General features: G+C 42.8%; 1 protein-coding gene and 1 long non-coding RNA gene across 6 annotated transcripts in view; both read left to right on the top strand.

The window, feature by feature from the left end:
- Positions 1-236: 236 nt before the first annotated feature.
- Positions 237-2,695, top strand: LOC111948184. Its single transcript, XR_002874123.1, has 3 exons — positions 237-861; positions 952-1,141; positions 1,919-2,695. It is a non-coding gene; the product is annotated as an uncharacterized LOC111948184 (long non-coding RNA).
- Positions 2,696-3,418: 723 nt separating this feature from the next.
- The window catches only part of runx1t1 (RUNX1 translocation partner 1), a 69,590-nt gene continuing 54,649 nt past the window's right edge, over positions 3,419-18,359 (top strand). For 2 of the 5 annotated variants that reach the window (XM_023960154.1, XM_023960153.1), the window contains exon 1: positions 3,419-5,045. In XM_023960154.1, coding sequence (XP_023815922.1) covers positions 5,018-5,045 — 28 coding nt within the window. In that variant the 5' untranslated portion in view covers positions 3,419-5,017. The remainder of the gene's footprint in view (positions 5,046-18,359) is intronic. The other 3 variants (XM_023960157.1, XM_023960156.1, XM_023960155.1) reach the window with 2 other exon arrangements.

Genomic DNA, 18,359 nt, shown 5'->3' with positions numbered 1-18,359 from the left:
ATCCCCGAACCAAGCACCAGTTGGAGCTACTGGTGCTTGAAATATTCATGTTTTCTTTGTATGATTCTGACAAGCGCGTAAATACTTGCTCTCTTCTTCTGAGTGAAAAGCGACTTTAAGAAGCGTAAAGTTGCGCAGCGCCACCTTGTGTACAGGAGTATTTCTGTTTACATTAAGCGCCATCTATTGTCAGGGAATGAAATTGCATGTTCGCTCGGCTCATCGTCAGCGAAAATCGCCTGGGTGTGAACACAAAAAACGTGGCGAAAAACGCTGGCGAATAACGCCTGGCGAATATTCGTCCCGGTGTTTACGGGCCTTAAGGTTGTCACCAGAGAACTTCTCTTTGGAATTGTATTGAATTATGCCATTATAAATCCAATTCAATTGTTATTGTGACACCGAACCCACTCTTGACCATGAATCATTGTAATCCACAGAAATCTAAAGAGTGAAGCTGCTATATTTGAACTTTTTCTGTTGTTGTTTTCCAAACCTCATGTTTGCATCACTTCTGATGTTGCACGTCGGCTGCTTGGCCTCAAGCAAACCAAACCAAATGACACATAATTTAATGAGTCCCATTTACTGTCTCAACTAATGCTTGTTTATTTTCGTAAAAACACACCTTGTGTGTGTTTGTGTGTGTGAGGGAACGCGTGTGACTGTTACAGGTGGCCGCCCAGTAGGTGGGAAAATGCAGGAAGTCTGCTTGTCTGTGTCCACATGTATCAGACGCAGCATGTTTTTCCCTTTCAGAGGCGAGGTATCCTGTACGAGTGTGTGTACTCCTGTGTGTGATTGTCGCCGATCGCACTGGGCGACTGACTTCCAGGAACCCCTGCAGCAAAAACAGGCACTGTGTGTTTCCTGCTCTCACACACCGTTATCACAGGACGCACGCACACACGCATGCACGGATCATTGCCCTATTCTCTTTTCCCCTTGCAGGTTTCCTCAACGCCTATCCTTGTGCCTCCGGCTGTCAAGATGTTTCGCAGTGATTGTCATGAGAGAACTTGTTCTCCGGGACCGCAGCGGAGGACACAAATAGGCGAGGAGTGACGGCATCCTCGCAGTGCTGCTGCTTTTTTTTTTTTCTTTTTTCTTCTGACCACATTTGGCTGCTCACTCTGATTCGGTACATTACCTTTGCATCTGCTCCAACCTTTCAAGTGTCTTATTCAGATGCCACATCTTGCCCCCACTCACCTCATTTTCTTTCCCATTCCTTTTAATGCTCCATTTTTTTCTTCTTTTTTCCCATTTCTCACCATCTATTAGGATATCTATTTCCACGCCCTGTTCACCCGTCTTGTGACCCACTGTCTTTGTCAGACGGTTGTCGGATGGAGACAGACATAAAAATATGGAAAAGACAGTATATGTATATACTGTATTGCCTCGGAGGATACTTTGTAGCCCACCCGATAACAAAGGAGAGGTGGGAAGAGCAATACGGGAAAGACAGAAACACAATGGCAATGTTGCAAACAATTGCCATTAATGGCATCATCTATTTCCCGCAGAGGCTGCGCTGAGGGAACAATGAGGCTGCTGTCGCTGGAGGACGAGAAAGTCACAGAATTTTATCAGAAAAAAAGAGAGTTGGGATTATGCCTCATGAACCAGATGAATTCAAACGGATTCAAATTGACGTTCGTTGCTTTTATTTTGCATAAAACTGCATTTAAAGCCATGAAATCTGAAAAGTAGCCATAAAGACCCTCAGAATGATCACTTCAGTCGACAGCAAAGCAGGAAAGATCAAGAAACAGAACATAGAAATGAATGCTAAATAATGTTTTATGGGATGTTATGAACAGGCAATGAGACATGACTTTTTCAACCGTGTAGTTCAAGTGGTTATCAGAGTTGTAAATGTGGCTCCTGTTCTGTGCTTTCTCTGGCTCTGCAGGCGAGATGGTTTCCAGATGGTGAAGGGAAAGTGCCGGCCTGACGTTGCTGCAGGCCAGTTCGGTGTGTGCCTTTCTCCGCTGAAGGAACAGTGGGGATTGGGAGTGTGGAAGTGGATTTGTACTGGGGGCAGACATGCATTTGGTTATTTCCCACCACCTGTGGCACATGCCCACTAAAGCTGTCTTCCACGGCCTTATAAGGCTATAGTCACATCTGGGTTGACTACTTCTTTAGAGATTAGGTTAAGCTACCAATGAATTTTACAATGAAAGTAGTAAAGATGGTGCTGTCATGTCAGATGGAAAATATTTACAGTAAAACATTTGTACTCATTCATGCTATCCTGTTGAATCTCTAAGAGTTTACTATAGAGCCAATAGTTTTTGTCACACTCATGAAGGGACAATTTCAAAATTATCCACCAACATTCCCGGTTGATGTTTCTGTAAACCACTGATTGTATAAGAGGTCTGGACTGAGTTAGTGTGATGTTATCCATAGAAAAAAGGTTCAATTCAGTCGTCATTTCTTTTGTGATACGGACGTCGCCATGTTGAAACCAGCAATCATCACCAAGCACTGATTGGTTTGAGTCATTGTTTCAATAGGCAACCACTCTCGCCAATCAGGATTGAGCTTGTTGGAAGTCCACACCACTTGAAAACAGGCGACACGAAATCTGTAAAACAATTTGAATGTTCAATTTGAGACCAAATGCTATTATTGAGGCATCTGATTGGTCACTTTAGACCTTCAATAACTTGCACTACAGCAAGAATAAGTTTTAAAAAAAAAAATTAAAAAGATAGCAGAGCAAGAATGGTTATTATGACAAACAGAATGTAATAATAGTTTTTTTCTCTGAAGTCTATAAGAATTTTGGCTTCTTGGAGCCAGCAGGTACTTCCAGTTTGGAACACCAGGGGAGGGGGTCACTCAGTTCAGTTCTCATATAAAGTCAATAGTGGGAACCGGCTGGTTCATTCACTAAGAGTTTCCTAAAAATTAATTTAAGCGATTAAGTCTGACTAACATTTGGGTCTCCATATTTTAGGCAATTTATTTGGTTACAGAAGTTGCAATTTGTAAATAAAATTACTTTAAAAGTTTGCAGTTCAGTGAGTTGTTTTCAATCTAACATGCTAAATTTCTGTGCACATACTGTATAACATCCTGACATAAAAATCAAAATGAAAACTATGCATTCAAATTAATGGTGCAAATAGAGATTTACTTTGCTAAGAACTCCCGACTTTGGTGAAGTTACTGTCTAAACTACGTATTTATCGTCTTTATTAACCCTTGTGCTATCTTAGATGACCCCACCCTTACATTGACGTCTTCTCCCTACCATGACAAAGGTGGATAAAGGTGGAAAGATTTCATGTAATCCATGGACACCAGTGAAGATCACAAATCATTAAAGAAAAAAGGTTCAGCGCACTGTAGTGGGTCTAGATGACCCTACTCCCAACGTTACAGTGCCTAAGATAGCACAAGGGTTACAGGCTCCCGGCTTCCAAATGAATTGCCTTCAGATTAAAAAAAAAAACTATACCTCACATGTTCAGTCCTTTATTACTTTCTAGGAAGGATTAAGTGCTTAACTTTCTTGAGAGTCCCCGGGCTAAAACTGCTATGCTGAATGCCTAAGTGGCTCAACCACCCTTGTGGATTTTCTTGTGGATTTGTAGGACATAAACATTGTCAGAAAAATCACAATGGTAACAATCAGGTTTTGCTCTAAGACTTTATTGATCCATTTTAAAATCAGTCCCAGTAGTCTTTTAATTAGGGTTATTATGTTTTTACGCAAAACAAAAAAAAAAAAAACTGTAGTTTTTCTAAGACATAGTTTCTGCAGAGCTGCAGTAGTTCATTAGAAATTTACCTCTGACTTGTGGACAGAACTATTGGCGGAGAGGAAGCTCACCCCCACCTCCCATCACCAATCTGTTTTCACTCTATCTTACAGCCACAATCCCATCCTAACATTTGCGGTGCAACAAAAGTGTCGAGGTACATCTGAGAAATCCAGATGTACAGTTTTGAGCCAGATGCAGGAAGCTGGTGGCCCGTAAGCATATTTTGGATAATGATGCATAATGATGCTCTTTTTCAAACTGCATTTTTTTCATCTGCTCCCGATTCACAATCACTTGAATGAATAAATACTCAGAAATGCAATTTTAATCTTAATTTTCTGTATGCATGTCATCCATGATGGGAAGAATGCTACAAGAACATGTTAAAAAGACTTATTTTCATATTTGGGTCTTTACACAGAGTAATGAAGCAAATTGACAGTAATTACCAAACTTATATGCAGATAATCTTGAGCCTTGAATCACTTTTCAGACATGGACACTTCATAAAACAGCTTTAAAAAGGAGCAGACTATTCCCCCATGATGACTGCAGTAACTAGCAGTGGTTTAGGTGGATGTGAAGGAGCTTGGACTTGTCAAAATCCCCTCCAACCTGCCTCTGGTTGACTCAGATGATCTGAAAAGGAACGCACAGATATCTGCTGTGCTGTCCAGTCACCCTCCTCCTTCTCCTCTTCCTCCTCAGCAGCTCCTCAGTCCCGCCCATCGCCACCTGGCTCTGCTGCGCACCGCCGACTGGAGGCAGAGCGTCGTTACTCCTCTTCCCCGCGTCAACAGAGAAGCAGCATTAGGAGCAGAAGACGGAGTCAGTGCGTATGAATCTTTTCCTCCTCTTATTCTAAAACCAAACCATCTGTGTGAAGAAAAAGGGGATTTTTTGGTGGAAGAAAGAGAGACTAGTGGGTTAGGAGACATCGGAGACGGGGTCTTCTGCGCATCAGCCGCAGCATCTCTCCCTCCCTCCTCCTGCGCCTTAAAAAAAATCAAGACTTCCACAAGTGACGATTTTTTAGGTGTCCCTCTTTTCCTTTCCTTTTTTTCTCTTTCTCTGGAGTTTGAACCTAATTTCTGAGCTTCTGGAAGTGTATTGTCGCCTCAGCGCGCACAGCGGGCCGGACTCTAGTTTTCTTCCCGGCGCACAGGCGGATCATCGAGGGGAGCGCGCGCGGAGTCTGGAAATTATTTATCCCTCTCACATCAGCAAACCGCATGGTGGGAATTTCTGCCTCCTTTCAGTGTAAGTGCACTCTGTCCATGCTGATATTCGGGCTTTGTGTGTCACTGGACTGTAAAGGCAAATGTTCCACAGAAAAGAAAAAGGGAGAAGAAGCATAACAAGTCTGCTGCTTTATTTTGATGCAAAGTAATATGAATTTGTTGTAAATCGGTGCATTTTGGAGCAAAGTGTGATATTCAATTAGTTCTGCTATAGAAACTATTGATAACATGACTTTTTTATGATTTGAAATGAAAGTCTCTGGTTTTCATTTCAGAATCATCCTTTTAATATCACCATTAGGGGTGAAGACGTCCTCTTATAAAAAAAAATACTGTCAGTCAATAAAAATATATATATTCTTTTTTTTTTTTTAAAAAAAGCTCTAAAGCGCGTGAGCTCAGAACAACAAGCATCTTTTTATCACCCGCAGTAAAATTTGCAGCTGTGCGCGTCTACATCCGCAGGACGCGCGCCTCCTTTCAGGCAACAGGCAACTTCAAAATCCCAAACTTCGAAGTGTATTAGTTTCTAAGACACACGAGTCTGTAATGAACTCTGGATTGGAGGGACTCTGTGTTTCCTCTTTGCTCCTCCAATGAATTTGGAGTTTTGTCATCTCCAGAACACAATCAGAAAATGTGTGTATTTCATTGTCTAATCCTTTTTTTTTTATTCAATGGAGCAAAGGATACAGGATTGAAATGACAGGCTTGGGGGCTAAATTTAGTCCACTGGGAATCTTTTGCTCCAGCTGGGAAAAGAGCAGACGTGCGGGTTAGGGAGGGAAGCTGCTGTGGCACAATCTGCTGTCCACGGCAGACTATTCTCACCCCTTAGATTAGGGAGAAAGGAAAAACATCTACTGCAGAACCAAGAGAAAATCAGCTGTTAAAAATCAGCATTTAGGAACAAAAAAATACTTTTAGCATGTTTTAGTCTTATAGAGTTGTATTTTTAATGGCATTTACTCTCTTTTTGCTTCATTTCAGCTTGATTTTGTCAGTTTTCTAAACATAATCTGCCCTTCATTGGTTGCTTTCTCACCGAAAACGTCCATTATGGTGAAAGGGGCTTTACTCAGTGTGTGTGTGTGTGTTTTGAGATAAAGAGAGACAGGGAAAAAGGACTAAATGAAAGGCAAACACAGCTAGTGATGAGGAGGGAGGTAATGATAAGAGACTGTTTGCAGGTTATCATTGTTTTGTTTGTCTGCATGCACGTGTGTGTGCGTGTGTGTGTGTAAACAGGCTTACATTAACCGGGCTGTGGTCCGGGCTCTGCAGCATCAGCTATAGCACTTCCAGGGGCCATCTGCCCAGCCACCAGGCTGCCTCACACCTGTTCTCCCTCCCCCTCCCCCTCCTCCTCCCATCTCTGAGGCTGAGGGGTCAAACGCATCAGACCGCTGCTCTCTCTCTCACACACACACACACACACACACACACACGCACACACATGGATGGCCCTCGCTGCTCTGATGGCAGCCATTTCACTCCCACCTTTTCAGGGTACATGCACCTTGTTTGGTGGGTTGATGAAGTGACGTTGGGGAGGGTCATCACTCCCTCTCATTTCCATCAAACACTTGTATTTTTTCGGATATGTTTTATGTTGAGCAAATCACAGCTCCTTCCTACAAACGATGAGGTGGCATCATTGTTGGGGGGGGGGGGGGGGGGGGCACACACATTTCCCCTTCAGCAGAGATTTACACAAGGAGGCTGCAGCGCTGTGATGTAATTACAAAAAGCCTTCTTTGAAGTGTGACATGCAGACGTTTGGGCGCCGTCCAGGTTTGCTGTAGAAGTGATGTTGACACAGTTAATCTTGACTTTCTGTCTCAGCTGGAAGACTTTCACTGCATCAAGCTTTGCTTCCCTTTAAGGGAGCTTCAACAGCCTAAAGACAAACAATCAGATCAGCAATTTTCAATTCTACTCAGCAGAACTGCAGAGATTCTTCATTTGGTCTGTAGAATTGGACTTTTTAAAAGAGAAACAGATCATTTCTCATACACAGTTAAGAGATCTTGTTTGAGTTTTTTGGAAGTTTCACAGAATGGCTGGAAAGTTATGTTGTTTTCCCAGGAAAGATAAAGATTTGTTGACATTATCACAATTATTTAACAGTTTTTCTATCTTTAAACCTCTTTATGGTTATTAAGTTTTGCAATAATTAAGACCGTCTTGTGTTTTCGATTTAGGCCGCCATGGAATCCGGGGTCCAAATGTCAGTTACTGAACCTGGATACTAAAACCAGTCTCCCGTGCAAAATGTATGGATCTGCTCTCATTATTCACAGCCGTCTGTTACCAAGTCCCAGGGTGAATTAGAGATGGGATCGCGGAGCGCACACGCGTACACACCCATGCGGCTGTAGATCGATGAGCCCATTGATGTTATCAACGAGAGGGCACCACTCTCACTGCTTATTGAATTTCATCTCTCGTAAAAGAGCAGCAGTGAAATAAAAAATAGAGCATTGCAGGCAGGTGTGTGGGGCAGTGTGTGCTAGCGAGAGACCTTTGTTTTAATAAGGTTGTAAGTTTTTGTAGGAGCTTATTTAACGTCAAAGTCAACAGTGAACGCCACAAACTGATTTTATTTGGTCTTATTTTTTTGTCCAATAACCACGAGGCTTAAAGGAGATGACACCAGAATAATGATCAAAAATGCACATGGGGTGTGTGTCGCATGTTCAAGAATGCGCTAAACGCAGGTTCTTGCTTTTAGCCCATGGTGTTCACACAACTCAGTCAATACCCGATACCAGCGCATGTACCTACGATTGGAAGAAACTTGGTGCAAAATTTTCAAGCGGTGCAAATCTCGTGGTTCTTGCTCCAGCTCTATTGTGAAAAATGGGAACATTATTAATTTCTCTTTCATGAGCAATTTTCAAACGGCTGGTGCGTTCGTGAATTAAAAATGTCACTGCCCCTACCTCACTTCCAACTCAGAGTCCCCGGTTTAACTTTGAGTGCACGGCCGTTGAACGTTTTGTACGTGGAGCCCGGAAAACTGTCCTAAAAACTTGTGCAGCGATGCGTAAACGGGGGAGTTTTGAACGGGAAAGTCCGATACGTGCATTTGCACGCGTTTGTATAGGCTTTTCATTAAAAAGATTAGTGTGAACGTAGCATTAGAAACCTTTTTTGCACCTCAGACATTTCAGGAGGACTGCAAAGTTTGGAGCTTAAAAGGAGCTGCTGGACCCATACGGACAGTATAAACATGTACTGTATACTGTCCTGCATTTAGTGATCACTCAATCCTCTGTATATACACTGGGATTGAGTTGCTAATTAACTTTACTTTCTCTGACTGTATCGCTTGCAAGCAGGCAGGCGGCCTCACACACACACACACACACACTTTTTAGTCTCCCTCTCTCTGTCTGTCCCCAAGCTCGCTCGCTCTCATCCTCTGTTTATTTTCCTGCCTCCATCTGGAGTTGGCTGATATTGTAATCGCCCTAATGCACATTGCCGTCCTCACACACACACACATGCACACCGGCACACTAACATGCATCCATACAATGTGCCATCCTGACAAGCCCCCCCCCCCCCCCCCCCCCCCCCCCTCCTTTTCGTATTCAAGAAGATAAGCTTCTGGAAGTGTGTGTCTGTTTGTGTGTGTGTGTGTGAGCACACATGCAGGTGTTCATACAGTATGCCTCATGAATACAAAAGGACACACAAGTGTGTTTCTCCCTGCATTCTGCCAAAGGTAATGATATTGAATAGGCGCCTGGTTGTGATGTGGAGCGGCGATAATGCGCCCGAGTGAAGATGTTAGCCGTTATCGCTCACCTCCTCGATATTCACCTGTCACCCAATTTGCATTTAAAGATTAGACGTCGGGAAGGAGAGGAATTCGGGAACCGGGGGCGAACAGGGGAGTCTATTTGCGTGGCAGCATGAGTTTAAACATTTTCTTTTTCAGCTTTAGAAAAGAAAAGGATAAGATGTGTGTGGGTGTGTGTGTAATCTCTAATGTCTTTAGTTTTTAAGGAATCTGCAACTGCAGTAGAGGTTGAAGCAGAGGACACACAAACGCAGGTTGGATAGATAGAACCTTTTCGAATGAGGGCAATTAGGACCTTGAAAAATGGACATACCCATACTTGCCTGCTGCTACCACTCCACAAAACCCGATCTTAGAAGTTCCTTTTGTCTGGTTTGCACCTTAGAGGTGGAGGAGTGCGAAACAGAAAAGCAGAAGAACTGACAAAGGCAGACACAAAGAGAAAGCATGTTGAAGGAAGAAAGGAGATGGGGGGGGCTCACCTCCGTTCATCGTGCTTTAGCATTTTAATCACCGTGACTAAGGTTTCCCCATCAAAACATTTCAGAACATTTCTTGTTTATCTGTCTGTCTTTTTTAAATGGCAACCCTCTTCTCAGCCCACAAGCTTGAGCTCGCTCATTAATTTTGACATATGGGCACAGTAAAAAGGCTAGACCGTTGAAAAAAGGAGGGAATTTAAGATCCGCAGACAGGGATTGAGAGAAAAGGGAGAAGTGTGGATCAATAGTTGCAGACTGTGGACCCTCCGTTTTGTTTTTTTCCCCCCTCAGAGTATTGACAGTCTGTTACATCCAGGAGAAAAGAGGGAGTCTGTATTTGCTTGAAAGATGGGCACGCTCCTATTTGTGTCTTTCCCTAAAGGTGAACGTAAAAAGCAGTAGCTAACTCCAATTCAGTATCTGAATCCCAGCAGTCCTTTATTTACCATGAGCAGACACAATTAAATCATTGTTTCTTCCTCTAGTTAAAATCAAACCACCGCGGCGGAATAATGAGGTTCTTTCTTTTTCTGCTTGAATTTGACTTGCATGATGGTTATTGTAGGATAAGAGGGCTTCCAGCTGTAGTCACTTAGTGTCACAGACAAACAGAGGGACGGGACAATGGAATGACAGTCGCTCGCCCCCATCTGATTGTTTTGTTGTCAAACCGACAGCAGACGCCTCAAACGGTAAACGCCGAGCGTCAATTATTTCAAGAAAGGGCCATTTGAGAAATTGCTCCGAAGAATACGAGGTGGAGTGGGAGAGGGGACAGTGGGGGTTACATAAAGAAATCAAAGGAGGTGTCCCATTTTCTCAAAATGGGGCAGAGTAAAAGGCCCATTTTGTTTAACTTATAGTGCATTGTGTCTCAACATGGACCTCCTCTTTAAATCCATTTTTAGCTACCCCACTAGGTGTGAATTCACTTCCAACATAGTTTTTTTCTTTTTAATGCCAGTATGTTTTCCAAAGCAAATTAATATTGGACAGTTTTTTGGATGATTCATAAATATTATGTCTTTTGCGTTGAAATCACAGAAGAAACTTGCTGCAGTTCAGTAAAAAATGTGTGATTGAAAGAATTTAAAGTCTCACTCTGATGAAAATTGCGTTTTTGGTGGTTTTAACATGTTTATGCGGCATGAAAGACAGACATTAGGACAGACAAAAAAGCTTAAAATTGCATCTCTGAGTATTTTTTTTTTTCCCCTGCTCCGCTTCATTTTGACGCATCTACCTAATTTTGGCTAAAAACGGCATAATCCTAATTAAAAGACCACTGGGGAACGCTTAGATTAAATGAGAACATGCACATTTATGAACAAATGCACATAAAGCCATGTAACATTTATGTTTGACAGATTTTGAAATGCAACTGTCATCTGATACACTTTCTTGACCCCGTTTGCTCCTATGGATTGAAAGTTCCCGATTCAAACCATGTGCTCCGCACTCCAACCACATGGCCAACTCAGCTGAGCATTAGCAGCCTTCAAAAAAACAGCCCATGAATCATGTCCGTACACATGGGTCTGTAGAGCAGTGGTCCTTGACGTTCATTGTCATGCTGGCCTTCACAACGTCGGATCGGCGTGGACGAGATCCAGCCGGGTCCTCTGAAGTTTTATTGCTTCTGCAGCCGTGTTTGTCTTCTCAGACCAATGAAGCCATTTGCGGAAGAATCTGACTTTTTTCCAAAAGTTAAACGGCTCCAGATTGCGGCGTCGGTCTTTAGTCCTGCTGCCGCCGAGAGCCAGCACCTCCAGGTGGGTGAGAGGGGCTCTCACGGAGTACTGAAAATCCTTGTGAGGTAGAACATAAATCCATCTTCCGCTGTATGGTCCGAATTTTGTTTGCAGATGTTTCGAGACGTTTGGCTCAAGAGATAGTAATTTCTTGCACATCTGCCTTTCCCTCCACCCCTTTTGCCTCTTTATCAACATCTGGTTTTCAGTGCAACAAGGAAACAAGTATCCTTTATACGCCAAGGCTTCCCAGTTCCCCCTCTGCTTGTGCTATTAGCTTAACCTCAACTACTGCACTGTATGCACACGGCCACATATGCTACCCATTAAGAAGTCATACCATTCAGAAAATGCAATAACTTTCTGTAAGAGGCAAAGATAAACCTTTTTTCTTTGGTTCTCTTTACACTTTTTCCATATCTGCAAAGAGTTTGAGGCTCTATGCCTCCCTTAAGAGTGAACAAATTGCTGCCTTCATGTTAGTCTGAGGGCACTTTAGTCAGAGGAAGCTTCTTCAGCATTTAAAGGACAACTTAGGCAGAAGATGGTACTGAGATCCACACTTCATCTCGGGAGGAATTTGATTCTCATCAAACATTTGCTGCACGCGTTCGCTGCACAAAGAGACTCCTAATTTGCCATTTCCTTTTTGGCAGTATTAAATTGTGCACAAAATAATTCCCAGCTGTGTGGGGGCTCGTGTGTTGGGGTGAAACTCCAGCGTCAGTGTTTGCAAATGCAATCATCTCGCACAAAACGCCCTCTCTGCGACTCGTATGGCAGTTGTGCAGATTGGTCTCTTTCTCTCGTGCTCACAAACAAAGCTTGGCAGCTCGGCGCCATATGGCAGCCTTGTCAACCTAGAAGGAAAGCGTGCCAAGGATGCTTCCAGTGTGTCGTGCAAGGAAGCGTTTGATGCCTGGCGTCTGGTTGGACGAACAGTGTTTCAAAAAAACGAGGCGCCCACGGGTCGGTGTGACATCTTCTGCAGCTGATTATTGAAGGGCTGGAACCAGAGCTGAGCTTTTCCTTGCACCGGCGCCGCTGCTCCCACCACACTGAGTGCCAGGGATCAACTCAGGCCAGTGTATTTAAATGACACCATGTCTTTGTGCAGCTTTATTTACAAATCTATGAGTTACTGGATGGAATTCAGAAGGGTTGTAAGCATGTTAAAAAGTTGGTGCTTCAAGATTCCAAAGTATTACAGAGACATAATTTGTTAAAGTCCCTCTCCGATCATCTTTTCATGTATTTTAAAATCAATCCCAGTGGTGTTTTTGTCCTGATTGTGTCGTTGTGTAGGACATCGTTTCTGCAGTTCGGCATGAGTTCATTAGAAATTCACCTCTGAGTTGTTGGCAGAACTGGTGGAGTGGAGTTAACACACCTCCATTTCCCATCACCCATCTGTGTACAACCTCTCCCGCTAGCTTACAGCCCCTCACACCTCCCACCTAACCTTACCGGTGAATCAAAAATGGCGAGCGATATTGGGGCTATCCAGCCGTACAGTTTTGAGCCTGATTCCAACTCAGACGAGGAAAACAAAGACGTATATGGATCTAGTGGTCTATTAGACCTGTTTGTAGTGCATACCTCCCTCCATCAGGCTTTTTCCAACTGTTTACCTGTTATTAACCAGCTCCAACTTTTTTCTTGCCTGCTCCTGTTTTATAAGAATTTGAATAAAGAAATACTCAGAAACACAGGCTTAATCTTAGATGTCTCTATAAATGTATTTCATCAGGGATCAAATACTACAAGAACATGTTAAAAAAAAGTGGGAGAAAAATCATTTTCTTTGGAGTGGATCTTTAAAGCTTCAAAATTAGAAATGCTGATTTAAGATGCGCTGCTCTCGATTTTAACTTAAGGTGGCAATGTTGGTAAATTGTGATCACCATTAATTGAAAGTAAAAAAGTTGTATTACCAAAATAATAAGCAAAAAAATAACATTTACTTGGTCATTAAAAGCTTTTTTAAGTATGGGAGAGATGGGATGGAGAGTTTCTGCTGCAACATGAGGACAGCAGAGGAGACATTTATTTATTCATGGATACTTCATCTATCAAAAAAGAAATCCAATTATAAAATACTTAAAAAAGTACATTACAATGTTTATCCTATTTACTTACTTACTTTAGGCCATGTCAAAGGGGCCTTACTGTTTTAACATCAATGCTGACACAAAAACGGATGATGGACTGAAAACAAAGACATGTACGTCTCGAGGCTACCTGTTTAAAATTCTACATTTTTGACAGAATTTTTTTTTCCACTGTGGCTATAAGAGCTGGGTTGAGAGGGGGTTTATTTAGAGCATCAAAATAGCTAGTAGCAGCACTATTTAGGCAACTATGTTCAATCGGTCTTGCTTACATAACACAACACAGCCTTGAAGAGCTGTCAACTGCATGTTAGAGCCACAGCGTGCAACACTGTTGCCACTTCCCCAAAGTGTCTGCTTCTGCAAATATTTTTTTTTTTTTTTTATCAGAACGCAACATTTCTACAACCCGGCTTGCTATATTTAGCTAAAAAAAAACGGCGCTTCTATGCCATTTTGCCCGAGGCTGCAAGATGCAGTGATACAAAAACATGTAGCGACTCATGACAGATGCCCTGAACCGCTAAAGAGACTAATGCATTAGTGGTGCAGCGCCCCGGGCATCGCCCCGTAGCCCAACAACAAACCCAGTCACTCGCTGATTGAGGGAGGAGGACACATGTATCTCTGGGATTTCCCATTCATTCACCATTTCAACACGCGGTCGTTTATTAAGCTTATAAACAGTTTTTTTCACTAAACGTTTAAAAAGGCTGTAATCATATGAGACATTCTTGTCAACTGAAAGAGTTTTTTCAGCGTCCGATCCAGCATGATGGTGTGTTTTGGCCCCTTCATGGACCTCTGTTTGGCTGAACATGTGTGGGTTATTAGTGTTGGGTGGCGTCTTCATGGGGAATTGATCGCTGAGGATTAGATTGTGATTAACACAGGGGACTTGGGGAGCAGACGGGGAGATTAAAAGAGAGAGAAAAAAGGTTACAAGGGTATCAAAGACAAATGGAAGATGGAGGCATGGGAAAAAAAATCAATCAGGGAATGAATGTGAAATTCTGGTCAAGTCTCAGGGACTAAACATGAACTTTTTGTTATAGAAGTTTTCAATAGTTCCCCTTTTTTATGTAAACCAAACCTATTTCCTTATAAATTGGGGTGTGTTTGAAGTTGGAAGTGATCCAGTGAATCAATAGACTCTGATTCTAATTATTACCCAGTGAAAGTGAGGTATGAGTGTTTGTGGCCCTGATGTCAGCCCGTTAGCTTTTGCCAACTGGAGGAACCCGACCCCAAAAATAGAGAAAAGGGAGAAAAAGAGAAAAGCTCTGAAGTGAACTGGAGGTGACCTGATGCCAGAAGCCGCAGATTCTGGCAGCCAAGCTGGAAGGATGGAGATTTGAGACAGACAACCGAGGCGGGGAGGGAGAAATATCTCATTTACGTTGAAAGAAACTCGTGAGTTGCTAATTGCAGGGCTCTGAGAAAAGCTCGAGCTCTCAGAGATCCAGCCTGTAAACAATTTCTGGGCAGAAAGCGTTTAGCGTGGCCGGAAAAATTACATGCAACAGCTCTACCTATATTTAACCAGCTTTTGTCAAAAGGTTCATTATTACAAATCATTAAACAAAGATTAGTAGTACAAAATTGTTTTTTCTTAAACAATAAATCCATCAAAGATAATGCTTTTTATTTTATTTTGCCTTCCTCTAACCTATCTAAAATCTTCGTGTACTTTATTCGTCCAAAAACAAGTAACTGACTGACCTCAGTTATAAAAAATAAAAAAGCAACTGACTTGTAAAAAATCTATTCAACAGTTTTTTGAAGTATTTTATAAACCAATTGATAAAAAAGGTTAACACAGTTGACTTTTACACAGCATATTTGCACAGATCTAGTATGTTACTGTAAGTGTTGGCGTGTTAGAAGAGAAAGTTTAAGTTGCTTCTATTGAGAATATTTCTTGTGCTCCTCTCCTGACTGTTGCTGCAAAGAACCTCATGATCATCTTAAAACTAGAATGTAAAGGATGCAATTGTGACGAGAAGCTAAGGTGGGGTGCCTAGTTTCAAAGCGGTGACTTGTCTGACAAATGTCTGTTTAGCTGTACTTGCTTATCAAAAATTTGGATTAACGACACACTCCAAAGAAAATCCTGGTTTTGTTTTTTTTTAACATGTTCTTATAGCATTTCTCTCACAACATGTATAAAGAAAAGTAAGCTTAAAATTGTATCTGTTAGTATTTCTTTATCCAAATTGTTGTGAATCAGGAGCAGATGAAAAATATAACGTTGGAAAAACCTTGTGGTTTGTGACGTAGAAGCTACTATGGCAGGCTACAACTTCCCTGCTCTGCTCCATTCTGATACATCCGCTTGCAGACGAATAGATCCATGTACGTCTTTGTTTTCCTCGTCTGAGCTGGAATCTGAATTTAAACTGAACAGCTGGATAGCTGCCGGTCAGTTTTGTTGTTAGTTTGGAGGTGTGAGGGGCTGTAAAAGAGTCTACACAGGTGGATGACGGGAAGTAGGGGCAGGCTTACTCTGTGTCAACACTGTCCTTTAATCATAATCAAAAGGCCATTGGGAACGCTTTGAAAATAGTTGGGGGAAAAATCGGAGTGGGTCTTTAAAAAGCGTAGAATTGGTGTTTTATTTTGATGTTTTATTTTACTTTATCTTGATTTTATTTTAAATTGAGTGGATTCTGTCAGTCTTCTGGAAGATTTCCTGTTTGTATCAAGTTTCAACCGCAGCTCTGCAGCAAAGACATTTGTAGAGTTTTGGTTTTAGGTTTTTTCTGTCTGCTGTGACCACCCTCCTTCACCACTTATGTGAGATCCACTGCCTCCATGACCAAACTCTGTTCCAAGTGTTCAATCTTTAAGGCAGAATATCCATGAATTCCATCGACGTTCTTTAAAAATTATCTTCACAATTTAAAGAACATGCATCATCTTCTCCAATGGACAAATCCATGTGTACAATATCATGTACATGCTCGTATGTTTGCCCACGCCCTGCCTTTGATGCCATCTCTGTTCTTGTTGGCATGGAAACAGCAGGCCTGATAGTGTGTGAGTTTAACCGGAGGCACTCAAAATAGAGCCAGGAGCAGGTCTGGTCTGAGGGAAACAGGAGTGGTTTCTTGCTCTCACAGTTTGCCTCCTTGGCTAACTAACTCACTGTTCGATGCTCCGGGCAGTTTCTGAGGAAGCCAGATAGGACGGTCAACTTACCCGGGGCAAGAGGCAGGACAAAAAGGGTCAAAACCAAGGACACTGGTGTCACGGTCAATTTGACTTTTGGCCCCTCTTCCCTCCTCTGTGACTGCACCCTGCGTATCACTTCCATCCCCATGATCTTTATTTTTCTTCATTACCCATAAGCCATTGGGAATCAAATGGCAGAGGAGGTAGAGGAATTCTAGAGATCCCAGTTGTTTATGTTAGTGTATCTCCCTGCAGTGTAATTGACAGCGTTTTGCCGAAATAGCTCTTCTCCACGCAAGTAAACATCATATATGTTGCACAAGACCTGACCCTTATCCTCTGATTGTCCCCGCCCTCTTCTCCCCTGCTGACTGGGTTCCCATCCTCTCCCATCCCATCCTTTCCCCCTCCCTCCTCTTTGGTTCCTTCTGGTTCCCCTTCTGGTTCCTGGCGTGCGGGGCTATCTCTGGATGGCCATCGGTTCCTCTCATTCTACAGGCCCATTGTGTCCTAAGTTGGGCTGGGTCCTGAGCCCGGAGGCGGGGAGGAAAGCCGGGAACGGGCTGGTTCCTGTTGCTGTGCTAGTTAAAGGAACTGCGGCACCACTTCCATTAGTCCTGCATTAGACTTATCCCAGGGATATTCTCGTGGAAAGTTGCTTTCCCTGGTTTTGAGGTTTTGATGATGGGAGCTGGGTAGAGTAATTGGATGCATCGGTTGGTAAAATTACTTAATAAGGCAGTTTGTTCCCAAACTGCTGCAGAAAAAAAATGACAAGTTTTTAAAATGCAGAAAGCAAGGGAATGATAGAGTTCTGCATTTTGTTTGAGAAAAACAGACATAATCATGGGTGAGAAGATGTTGCATAGTAGCTAGTCACTCAGTGGCAACATCCAGCTTTCATAAACACAATTGTCTCATTCAACAATAGCGTGAAGCGAAGTGAAGTGATTTCAATATAGATGATCACTTCTCGGATGAAAACCTGAACAAAATGCTTGACGCCACTTCATGCACGACCGTCATCTTCACCCCACCAGCGTCGTGCTCTGCCCACTGCAGGGTGCTACTCTGGTGTCTGCCATTGCTTCATTGTGACTGCCAAGCCAGATTGTCACTGTGATTCACCAAAAAAAGAGGAGTGTTAGGGGGGAGAAAAAGAGTTGGCACAAGTACAGATGTATCACTAGCGCCACCTACTGACACAGAGAAAGCTGAGGATCTTTCTCCGGAGATGCCCAGACAAACTCCAACTGTTCTGCTGCACGCTTTCCTCTTTGTCATCCGTTCCTTTTCTCTCTCCTGACGTCTGAATTACTCCTTGGTGTTTTCGGCATCCTGGCTCTCTCCTCATATTTTTTTGTTTAGTTTTGTTTTTTTGGTCTACCTGTCACCACTTCTCTTGCTAATGTCAGATTTGGTATCTTGTGCACAGTTCTGACAAATCAGGCACTCCATTCATTTCCTGTCATCCACGTTTCGGGGAGCTGTGAACGTCTGCACCCCTCGCACCTATCCCCTGTCTCTTGCTTACTTTGTCATCACAAAGCCCATCTGATTAGGTCTGGGCCAAGTCGGTCAGCGCTGCGTACGTAGATGACGACTGGTGCGAGGTTTTATGATGAAACAGGGTTGTGGCCATTTGCTACTACTGTTGTTGATCTTTGGGATCCAATTGTAGTTGTGCACTCCATGAGATAAAGTTTCTTTTCTTCATCATTTTTACTATGTGTGTGTTTTATAGCAACTTCCTGGTAAAGTGACATCATGCAAGGAAAGGAAAACCATTCGAACGCAGCAACTTCTATGACAGTTAGGCATTTCTTTGGAAGCTGGGAATGGAGGAACTTAACAACCGATGCACGCTCTCTCTGTCTCACACACGCATGCACACACCAAAGGCACATGCATGCACCCAGAGGAGAAAAGAAGTCATTTGTTCTACCTCATTAGCATGTATTGTTGCGAGCGGGCGTAGCATGCTGAAAGGTGAAATGAGTCCAC

Source organism: Oryzias latipes, chromosome 11, assembly GCF_002234675.1.
Source record: "Oryzias latipes chromosome 11, ASM223467v1".
NCBI lineage: Eukaryota > Metazoa > Chordata > Actinopteri > Beloniformes > Adrianichthyidae > Oryzias > Oryzias latipes.
The sequence above is the reverse complement of the archived record's forward strand: the minus strand, read 5'-3'. Positions and strand labels throughout refer to the sequence as shown.